The 12016-nt window shown below is 36.4% G+C and overlaps 1 protein-coding gene across 1 annotated transcript in view; it reads left to right on the plus strand.

Moving 5' to 3' along the window:
• VKORC1L1 (vitamin K epoxide reductase complex subunit 1 like 1) overlaps positions 1–10243 on the plus strand; it is a 66344-nt gene extending 56101 nt beyond the window's left edge. Inside the window, exons 2-3 of the mRNA XM_054589667.1 lie at positions 2502–2611; positions 6284–10243. Coding sequence (XP_054445642.1) covers positions 2502–2611; positions 6284–6510 — 337 coding nt within the window. The 3' untranslated portion in view covers positions 6511–10243. The remainder of the gene's footprint in view (positions 1–2501; positions 2612–6283) is intronic.
• Positions 10244–12016: the final 1773 nt, after the last annotated feature.

Consider the following 12016-nt stretch of genomic DNA (forward strand, 5'->3'; position numbering starts at 1 on the left):
GGTTTAGTGTTGGTAAACTCCCTTACTTTTTGTTTATTTGGGAAATTCTGTACTTCTTTCAATTCTGAATGATAACCTTGTCAGATATTCTAGATTGTAGGTTCCCCTCTTTCTACACTTTATTTTCTGCTACTTCCTTTTTGCCTGTTGAGTTGCTGATGAGAATTCAGCGGATAGCCTTATGGGATACCTTTTTATGTGACTTCACTTTTCACTCTTATTGCCTTTAAGATTAACTCTTTATCCTTAACTTTTGCCATTTTAATTACAATGTGTCTTTTTACACACTGTACCAAAAATCCTCTTTGGGTTCACCTTGTTTGGAACTTCTGTGCTTACCTAGATATCTCTTTCCTTCCTCAGATTAGGAAAGGTTTTCAGCCATTATTTCTTCAAATATACTTTCTGTCCCTTTCTCTGTCTCTTCTTCTTCTGGAGTTTCTATAATGCAAATATTAGAGTGCTTGATACATGTTACCGCAGAGGTCCCTTATGCTCTCCTCATTTTTAAAATTTTGTTTTTTCATTTTGCTATTATGATGGGGTGATTTCTACAATACTATTCTGTCTTTCAGATCACTAATCCATTCTTTTTTGTTATATTGCTGTTGATTCCTTCTAATGTATTACTCATTTTTCTTATTCTTCATCTCTTACTGTTTTTTTCTTACATTTTCTAACTTGTTGACGTACTGACTGAGTTCATTTGTTCTACTCTCAAGTTGGTTGGGCATCCTTATGACTATTTCTTTCAATTCTATATCAGGCAAATTACCTCCATTTCATTATTTTTTTTTTTATGGTTTTTTTTCCCTGTTCATTTGGGGCATACTCTCTGTCTTCCCATTTTGTTTGACTTTCTGTGTTTATTCCAGCGAGTTTCACAAAAACACCTTTCCTGCCCTGACTAGCGTAGATTAGTTGGATTGGCATCATTCCGCCCAAATCAAAAGATTGTGGGTTCGATTCCTAGTCAGGGCACATGTGTGGGTTGTGAGTTCAGTCCCTGCTGGGGCACATATTTGAGGCACCTGATGGATGTTTCTCTCCCCTCCTCCCCCTGTTTCTAAAAATAAATAAAATCTTTAAAAAATAGATATCTTCTCCCAGTCTTGAAAAAGTAGACTCTGTGCAGACTGTGTAGCAGATGGTTCTGGCAGGTAGGTTGTAGCAGGTGGGTATGTGTGGTATCTCATGTGCCCACCTGTCAAGGAGTGGATTTAGGGTGGGGCTGTCTGGTGGGGACCTATCCTGTTGTTTTGTCTGTGGCCCAATGGGGTCTGGGCAGGGCTGCTCTGAGTGAGTGTGTCACAAAGCCCTACTAGCTTTGTACCTTCTCTGGTTGGAGCAGTACCTGTGTGTGCACCGATGGCACTTGGCTAGTTTTGCACCTTCTCTGGTGAGGGCAGTCCCAAGTGCGTGTGCAGCCGCGCTCCAGTCACTCTGCAGAGAGCAGCCCTGTGTGTTGGTATCATAATGCTTTGCCTAGCTCCACACTTAATTCCCGGTGGGGCAGCCCCATAAGCATCTGAAGCAGTGCCCCACTGTCTCTGCACTCTTTTTGGATAAGCAGCCCTACCCGCGGGTATCACAGAATTTTGTCAGTTCTGCATTCTCTCCAACACCCTGCTATACTTGCTAGATCAATCTCTTGGTTGAGGGGCCCTTGTACACATGCTGGCTTGCCCTTCTGTTCCTTCTGGAGATACTAGCTCTGGGAGAGTTGGCTGGGTACATACTACGGCAAGCTGGAAGGTAGACAACCTGGGTAGAGCTCCTGCCTGCTATCCAAGTGCAGAAGAAACATAAACAATGGTGCCCATCAATTTCTCTGTTCCCAGAGAGTTTCCTCAAGCTTCTGGAGAGCTCTTGCAGCTCCCCAACCTTCTCTATGTGTGCTCTGTTGTTTCTTGTGCAGAAGCTGTTCAGTTGGCTCTTAGCTGTCTCTCAGGAGGAATTGCTCTAAATATAGTTGTACCCTGGATGTTTTCTTGGGAGGGGGGCAAGCTCAGTATCCTCCTACACCATCTTGGACTTGCCTCTCAGTCTCTTTTACTTTGAATGAACAAATAGGACAACTTACATCAGTGGCTTTCAGCTGGCAGTGATTTTGCCCACAGAGGACATTTGGCAATGGTTGAAGACATTTTTGGTTATCCCAACTGGTAGTGTACTAGTACTAGTAGTATATAGTGAACAGGGGCCAAGGATACTGCAAAACACCCTGCAATGCACTGCACTGCCCCTACCACAAAGAATTAGTCCAAAACGTCAGTGGTGCCGCTGCTGTGAGACTAGCTGAAATTGTTAAAGCCCTTCCTCTGCAAATACTAATGCCATCAAAAAAATAATGTTTTGTTCTACCTTTTGGAAAAGAGACAATATAGAAATTAGCAATTTAGAGATTTGGATGGGTATATTGGCATAACATCTCAGATAATTTTACATTTTCAACATAGGAAAACTCAAACATAGGGTTACTGGTTTTCCTTATTTTACAGATGGGGTCGAGGATTTGGTCTTTTGGGTTCCATTTTTGGAAAGGATGGTGTATTAAACCAGCCAAACAGTGTCTTTGGACTTATATTTTATATACTACAGTTATTACTTGGTAAGTATTATACAGCAATACAAAAATAAGGTGTTTTTGTTACATTCCATTTAGTACTTTGTCTTTGCCCTGAAGCGTGTCTTTAAATAAAAACATATGTTAAATATAGAGCCACTAGTTTGTTAACACTAGGTTTAGAACACTAAATATAGAACACTAGTTTTGTGTTGTGAAACTTGGTTCACTGCAATTCTGATGATGATAATGCTGAACATGGTATCTGTTGGTGTTTAATCAGGGATAGCGGCATCCCATAATGTCTATAAAAACCAGTCACAGTCAGAGAAATTATTACTCCAGTCTTCTCTGGAAACCTTTTTCCTTACTATTTTATATACTCATTAGCTATTTTAAAATCTGTGTTTTGGGAAAACATTAATAGTTAATGATATTCATAATTCTGTCACCTTTACATGTCCATTATTAGCATTGTCTTCTGATTTTTTTTTCACTTGTTTTTTATACAAACTCTTATATTGTCTATCCTTTATAGTGTTTTGTTATTGTTGACATCAGGTTTCAAAATTTTTTGTCTAAATAACACTGTGATCAATTCTGTTTAAAATTCCCCTGACACATACAGCCTCCCATCTTTGAATTATTTCTGTAGAATATGTTTCCAAACATGGGATCACTAAGTCAAAAAATAGATTTTTAAATGGAGTTTAATAGGTATTAGCAAACTGCTTTCCCCTCAATTGTCAGATTTCCCCAAAGCTTCATCCACCTTCATTTTTAAAAACTGTTTCTGTAAAATACCTCATTTAATGTTACATATTAATTAGTAGCTATTATTTTATTTTACTATATTTTAATTTTCCTTTATTGTCAATTTAGTTATTGGGATTCTGATTATCGTCCATTTTCATATTTGTTACAGATATTTAACCTATTTTTTATCTTTATGTTTTGTGAATTTTGATTGTACAAGTGTTTATACTTTTAAAGTTAAATTCATTCATTTTTTTGCCCTTGCATTACAGTTATTATTTCATCCTGTTATCTGCTAGCTCTTCTGTGTTCTTCTGTCTAGTGGAAGTGGATTTGTTATGAGGCAAATTGTGAATCTAAGTTTTTCTCAATAGTCCTATCAAGTTTGTTCCATTCTGTACTTATATAGCCTACAGAAATACAAAAATATGCACAAGGATAGCAGTACAGTTTAAAAAAGAAAAACATTGAAAGTAGCTCAGTAAAACATAATGGTTGAATAATTAGGTTATAGCCATACTAGAAAATAGTGTAGCCATTTAAGAGAAAAAGTTGGTCTACATGTGTATCCTAAAAAAAATCAAAGCATAGTTTAGAGGAAAAAAAGCAAATTGTGGTGTAATTGGTATAGGATAACTATATGTTTATAAATATGCATGTAAATGCATAAGAAAGGGTCTCTGGTGGTTGGGGGCCGGGGTGAGACTCTCACTCTTTATTCCATTTATTTGTATTTGTTTTGTTTGGATTTCTAAAAACGAATATAAAGTGTATGCCCAAATTAAAATAGCCTAAGAAATGCTTTGGACTATGTTAATTTTTGGAGGCAGAGATGGAATAAATTTCTATTTATATTTAATATCATTATATATAGATATTTTAAATCATATGTATCATATGTATTTTTTCTATTCACATTTTATGCATTTTTAATGTCAGTGTCTTTCCCATTGGAGGCACATTTGAACTCATCGACAGTTTCAAAGCACATCATCTTCACTTTCTTCTAAGCTGTTTGAGATAACAGCATTTTAAATTTAATTTTTCCACAGGTGATACGTTCACATGTATTGATTGAAAAGCTTTTAAATGAATGTATGGAATGTTACACAGTGAGACATTAGTCCCACTCTTGTCCTCCTCTGCCCACTTCCCACTGCCTCTCATCCCTCACTGGTAGCTTCCTGTTGTTGTTGTTGTTGTTGTTGTTGTTGTTACAGAGTCACTTTAAGCATATACAAGAAAATACAAATATATAATCTTAATTTTCAGCCTTTTTTTAAAAAAAGGCAAATGCTGTATACACTGTTCTACATACTTTTTGTTTTGCTTGACTGACATATCGTGGTGATCTTTCCATAGCAGTACCTTGTATCTTCCTTCTTTTTTACAGCTGTGAAATATTCCATTGACTGATTGCACAATCACCTCTTCAGAGTTACAGCACATTTTAAGTTCTATTGGAAGTTCTGTCCTGAGCCACCAGTTATATTACATTAGGACAAGTTTGGTACTGTAATTATTTAATAGCTAGTGTTTATGAAGCATTTTAAGTGTTTATACCTATTAGCTCTTTTAATTTTCACAGTAGTATTAGGACATAGTCATGATTATTATCACAATATTACAGTTAAAGATTGTCACAGAGAAAGGAAATAACTAGTCCATATCATTTTGAAACAAACTTTCTTAGGTTAAAATTAAGGTGGCCACATAATATTTGAAGTGTTAGATGTTTAGCATAGTTGAGGTCAGCAAACCTTTTTAGTAAAGCCCCAGATAGAAAGTAATTTAGGTTTTGCTGTCGGTCACAACTACGCGGCTCAGCCATTCTTGTGTGAAAGCAATGACAGGCGTTACATAAACAAGGAGTGTGGTTAAGTTCCAGTAAATCTTCATTTACAAAATGAGGTGGCAGGTCGGATTGGCTAGTCCCTGGCATAAGTCACCCAACAGCACCTTAGTCTTGAAGAGCCCCCTTAAAGCCTGACACTGGTATCGGCTGCTGCCACCGGTGAGTCAGGCCCCTGTGGCCAGGCTGCAGCCCACAGGCCGCCTCCCTTTCACAGGCAGCGTCAATTTAGCTCCTTCACTAATCTCTTCAAATGTACTACCGCCTATTCTTATTTTTTCCTGTTTCTGTTATTCTTATCCATTAGTTGTTGGGTAAATGCACATGTTCTCAGTACTGCTGGCTACAAGAAATGACAAAACAATGCATGTAAAGGTGTCAGATGGCATCAAGAATTCAGGCAAGTTTTTGTTATGAGAGCCCCAGCCTTTTGTTATTAGTATTGTCTTCTGATTTTTTTCACTTATTTTTTAATACAAACTCTTATATTGTTGACACATAACTGCCTTTTTTCTTGATCTGGTTGGAACCACATGTGATCAACTGGCCAAACGTGGTTTTCCTTATCTTCCAGGGTGAGCCATTTCGGAAATATTTTTTTTTCTTCTTCAGCATTTTGGTGTGATTATCTCCCATTATGGATGTTTGATAAATTTGGTCTAAACATGAGAAAGCAAATTTTATTTCCCACATATAGTGAAAGGGCCAGGGAAAATGTGTTGGGCTTGGAAGAAAAGATTGTTGTCCAAAGGTTCCTTTATTCATTAAGAAGGATGGAGCTGTCAGTTTTACAGATCAGCTTCATTACATAATGTGACTGCACGATTGCCTATTTTCCTTGTGTGCCTTAACAAAAGCTAGTTTATGACATAAGTAATGTGAGCTAGAATATTGACAATTCAGGAACATTGCAGCCATACACGGGACATCCTGTATGCAGAGTGATCGTAACCTTAACACAGTTTTTGTTCTCAAATTTTATAGTGTTTGCAGTCAGATCAGTATACCCAACATTAGCAATTCACAAAATGTTACCATGGTACCTTTTAACTCAGAAATTTTCTCTTCAGTGTCAAGGTCTGATTGAGCCAAGTGTCTTTCTCTTGCAGGCATGACAGCAAGTGCAGTTGCAGCTTTAATTCTCATGACATCCTCCATCGTGTCTGTAGTAGGGTCTTTGTACCTGGCCTACATTCTGTACTTTGTGCTGAAGGAGTTTTGCATCATCTGCGTCATCACATATGTGCTGAACTTCATTCTTCTTATCATCAACTACAAACGACTAGTATACTTGAATGAGGCCTGGAAACGGCAACTGCAGCCCAAGCAGGACTGACAACCTGGCGAACTCTTAACTGACAGTCTGAAGTCCCTTTTTCCATTAAGTTAATTTTGCAGCATTTTTTTTATTCTTCACAACAGACACTTTCCCTAAGAATCTTAAACTGATTTTTTAAAATCTTGTAAATTAGAAGGGTATTTTCTGTGTCAATCTTCATTTTAAATATGGATACAAAAAAAAAATATGCCGAGCCAATCAAAGACAAGCTTTAACTTTACTTTGACAATGTTTCTGAAATAACTAAATGTAGCCCTCAGTTGTAAAGTGAGCAACCATTGCTAGTAATTCTCCACTGTGTATAAATTCAATTTCAGGTATAACAAATGTGATCATGACATGAAAATATTTTAGAATAGATACTGTATTAGTATTGCCATGTTTACAATATGTGGTATGTTTTTAGCCGATGAATTTAAAAATGTAGATTCAACTAGAATTCATTTCTGTGATATTTGTAAATAAAGGTAGAAACATTGGATTCATCCCTGCAGAACTTACTGTACAGTTTAGTTGAAGTGTAGCAATGAAGAATTGTCAACTCAACACCAATGAAGAAAAATTGAAAATAGTGAGTCCATACCGAGCATCTTGTGAAAAGTGCTGATAGCTCTGGGTCCAGCACTCACAGCAAAAATAATTGGGTAGGTGGTTTCCTTCATCTCCTTCCTCTGAAAGGAAGAAACTGTTTGGACATTCAAGTCAAACTTGTGTCTAGTCATAAAACTGGATCAATTCTACCTTAAGTCGTGTGACCAAACCATCAAGTCCAAGGCCTTCAGGACACTAAAGATGGGAAAATGGGTACATTTCTTTGGAGAAAAGCTGGAAATATTAATGCAGAATTTTAAGATAAAGTCTCTTACAAAAGAGTTGACTTTTCATTCAGATATTTTTCCTTAACATTGGTGCCAGTCAACCAAACAGTATTATGGCTTTGAAATAACCAGTATAATCCCAGTCACTCCAGAGTAGGATTGCTCTTGGGTAGCTCTGTAGTGTTTTCCCTGTTATTTTCTGCACTAATTGAATGTCTAGTTTAATTGTTTTAGAGTCAAGTATTGGATTTGTAAACCTTGGGGCTGACATGCTGCTCAGTTTGCTTAATCGGGAGTCTACAAGTAGAAATACCTGAAGGTGAAATACAGTAATATTGTCACTACTCTTTCTAGTAACTACACAAATGCAGAATTTTTAAGTGATTTGAATAAACCAAAATAAAATTGTGATAGTATGTTTCTGTGGTTAAAATCTTATGTCAAAATGTTAAAAGTGCCTTCTGTCTTAAATCTTAAACCAAATAATGTGTTGAGCTTGGGCAGAAGTGTCCTTCCTTTCTTTCCTAGCATGAAGTAGACAACTTGCGTTCTGTAGAAAGGTTCTGTATGATCATTTTATTCCTTAGATTGAGAAGCAGTAGCAAAACTTTTGCTTCCAATTCAATCAGTTATGTTAAAAATAGACCAGTAATTTGAGTGCTTTATTTGCCTTTTTGAAAGGAAAGGGCAGGCTCTGTTCTGTAAACTGTTTATGTGTAGAGTCAGCGACTGTTTCTGTCATTAACTGATGCAGTGTATCCTTTGGCCCAAGGCAGGTATAAAATCTGAACTGTAATGAACTTTAATGACTTTAAACCAGTTGCATAAAAGAGGGTTTAATTCAGATTTCATCCAAGCTGGTGTTTTCCCATGAATGTGAATATTTCAATGCCTGTTTTATTATGTATGTATGGTTCTTATTTCTGTAGTTAAAGAACTCTAGAAAGCATTGATTAGATGTCTCGTGTTTATGGAGAAATGAGCCCTAATGTTGAAGTGAACTGTACAATGAGGTCATGTAGTAGTGCTTCCAGTTCTGCCAAGCCGTTTACTGGTTCTCTTTCCTAAGCTACAGTGGAAATGGCTTACCGGTTAAGACTTCTGTGGTATATATAACACTGGCTGTGCTAAACAAGTTCCTCATGTCCCAATTTAAAATGTTTTTTTCATCATATTTTGTATCAATCAGCAGAGTATAGTTAAAGCTTGTCTTGATGTTGCACTCTTGCAAATGTCTTCAATTCAATGAAAAAATGTAAAAATGTTCAGCTAGACCCTTCAAGTTTTTCCTTTGCTTTCCTAAGCCTGGGGGGAAACACCACTGTTTGAGTTGTATAAAAAATGTTACCACATTCCTATGACCCAGAATTAATAGCCTTTTTCTCACTGAGCGATGAACATGTGCTGCCTGAACTAAGAGCTTTGTAATGCTCAGTAAGCAACAGATCCCTGGTGGGTGTTAGCTGTGTTTGTGCCCTGAATGAATTTAAGTTCCTCTCTGTGTCTTCTACGTCACCCCAGAAGAAGGGGGAAAACACCATGTTATAAAATATGAAAATTGTCATGACTTTTTCAGACTGAATATTTAAACATTGTAAAATTACTAGCAACCTACACTGAAGAGCAGATTAGGGGAAAAATTGAATTTCTGTTTTTGGCGGTAATTCCATGCTTCTTAGTTTTTAATATGATTTGTAACAAGCGAAGCCTCATTAAATTGATAGTTCCATCATTTGAAGAAATAAGAGAAGCTGTGGTTAGATGATAAACTCTAGGGAATCTAGGTGGTTTGGAGAATTTCATTTGGTTTTTCATCGTAGCTAGTTGCTGTCAGTGAGGGTTAACTTACGGTGAAATAACTCGGGTTTAAATAGCTGGGTGCCAGGAATTACTTTTACTTGATGTATGTAGACTCTCCTTAATCCATTACTTTTAAAGGTGGTGAAAGCGTTGACTATTTTCACTCGAGGAGACAAAGATCTTTTGGTATAGAGATCTTTGGACTTATTAGGTAGGATAGAGGACCAAGACTATAGTAAAATTAAAATGACTTGTTGGCTTTAGTGTGCTTATATTTATTTCATTTACATTTACTTTTAAGACTATCAGCAAAAGTGCAAGGTTACCTTCAGCAATTATTTTGTAACTTAAATCGGTACCACTGCCTGACACCAGGAAATGCTGACACATCTTGAAAATCAGTATTAAACAGATGCCAACAAGAAACCCACTACTGTTTTTGGTAACCTATTTGAGGAGAACCTAATAGGCAACCTTTGTCCTCATGTATTTTCCTCCAACATACAAGCACTGGTGAAACATCCCTATTTAGATATGTTAGGCAGCACTTACGATTCCTCATTTGTGAGAACCACCCTTCAGTAAAACAAAAGGGGCGTGGGTGGGAATCCAGGCTACTTGGTTAAACATGTTTTTGACAAATAAGCCCAGAAAAGGTGAAATGTTTTGTTATAAAACTGTATTAAGCATGGCCTAGGTATGAGGTGTATGATCTGTATAGTATGTTCCATCAAAAGTATTTATTACTAGTGCTTTAAACTCCGGAGTAAACATTCATTTAAAATGGAGTTCACTGGGCAGAATTCCCCTTTAACATAGATAGGAATAATCTTTATCAGAGATTTAGGACACAGTTTTGCTAACTGGTAAAAAAACAAATGTAAATATGTAAGAATGTTTATTTGTTGCACATAACTTTTTGGTATAAAATAAATGTAGAAGTTACCTGTGGAAGTTGCTGCCATCATTCTTATACTGCAGTATTACATTTTAAAAGAGAAGTTGAAGTGATAAAATTATTTGAAAGTGACCTCATTTCTACAGATATACTGAGTTGACACCTTTTCTCTTAAATTATATGTAACTTACAGAAGACACAAGCAGAATTCTTATATATTACAAGTTCTTGGAATTTCTATAGGTTTATGATATATGTGGTTGCTAAGAATTAATGAAAAGATGTTACTGCTTTCAGTTCTGTAAGCCCATAGAATGTACTTATCAGCTGTTTTTCTACTTTAGCTTACCTTGAATACTTCACTTTTAGTTTTCTTAAAAAGTAACATCTGCAAGAAAGATGAATCCATTTGACACACAGTTTAGCTGTGTTTTACTGCATAGAACAAATGTATTTGGTGTTAGAGCTGTAGGATTTAAGAAATGGGTCTTAACAGATACATTATTTGTGTTGATCATTGAAATGCTCTTTGCAAGGATGCATTCCCTTTTACATTAAAAGGCAACCTGGGAATTACAAAGTCTGAAAATCAAATTCAAAATTTACCCATTTCCTTTTATCCAATTTGGGCATTCATTTAAGAAAATAGAAGATAAAGGATGACTAAAAGCCTCAAAGGCAAATGAACCTTAAAACTCTGAATAGAAGTGTTGATGATAAGGCATCAAAAGTGAATGGGACATGTAGGTTGGAGAAAATAAAAACACTTGGATTCAAGAATTGAAATGTATCAAGAATGTATCTAAACGTAATTATCTGCCTGCAGGAAAACTCAAGAACAGCATATCCTACCTATAATATGGGGGCATCCCACTAATGAAAATTATGTTCTTCCATGTCTCAGAAAGTGGACAGTCTGAACAATAAACCATCTTAAACTATGAAAGTAGAAATAACAAAAGGGTGGAGCACCAGACCAACAAAGCAGCCACGCATTCATTTATTAGTAAACATTTCCTACCAAGAAGTCACTGTGCTGGGTCTCATAACCGTACCATGAGTAGGTAGGTATGTCTTCCACTGCATATTACGGGGGGATTGGTGCAAAGCTGTTTCATGTGAGTTAGCCTCTTGCACTTGTCTGAGCAGTTCTGGGAGAGGTCACCACTGAAATTCCCAGAGCCATAATTCTCTTACCAGGGTGTTGGACAATATTTAGGGGAAAAAAGACTCAAATCAAAGAGCTAGCCATCTCCCCATCATGCCTCAGAGTTGAGTCCAGAACACTATCAGTTAGGAGGTTTGTGGGTCTTTAAAAAAACCTAATCAATCTCTTTGTAGCACTGAGATTGTACTTACATGTTAAGTTAAATAGATTTATTTTAAAAAATAAGCAAATTGGTTATTAACTAGCTTATTAACTATTGGAATTGACTGAACTTCTTAAATTTTAAGTCAACACATTTTTTAAAATGTGTAAGTAAAACATTGTAGTAATAGAATTATATACTCAGCTGTGATTTCCAAGTACTACTGTTGAGTGGAAAACTCTGGAAGGTAAAAGTACAGATATGAGAAAAGGCTCTTCTATAGTGGGCATTACCATGTGGAAAATGACCCATGTACAAAAAAAAATATTTCATAGTTCCAGAGATACTGGTTACATCTACTGCTTGTATCAAATTTAGAAAATGAAGTGTGAGATTGCATGAGCCTGTCAAGCAGCATAGTAATAAAGGCAAGGCTTGCTGGGGGATACGTGAGAATAGTGCTTGTTTGTAGGTATTCTGGTTAACGATAAGAAATGTACTTTATAGATTAACATGTAGTATAAATATGCAGTATGGCTGACTGGAAAAAAGTCAGTGTCCAATAAAGCTATAAACTCCGCTCTATGATATTTATAAAGAAGAAATGGGCCTTACCCCTAATTTGTAAAACAGTGTATCTGTTACGTATATTTTTTAATGCTTGTCAACTAAAGAGT

The sequence above is a fragment of the Pteronotus mesoamericanus genome, unplaced genomic scaffold (assembly GCF_021234165.1).
Source record: "Pteronotus mesoamericanus isolate MK-2021 breed Mesoamerican mustached bat unplaced genomic scaffold, CSHL_Meso_final scaffold_167, whole genome shotgun sequence".
Taxonomy (NCBI): domain Eukaryota; kingdom Metazoa; phylum Chordata; class Mammalia; order Chiroptera; family Mormoopidae; genus Pteronotus; species Pteronotus mesoamericanus.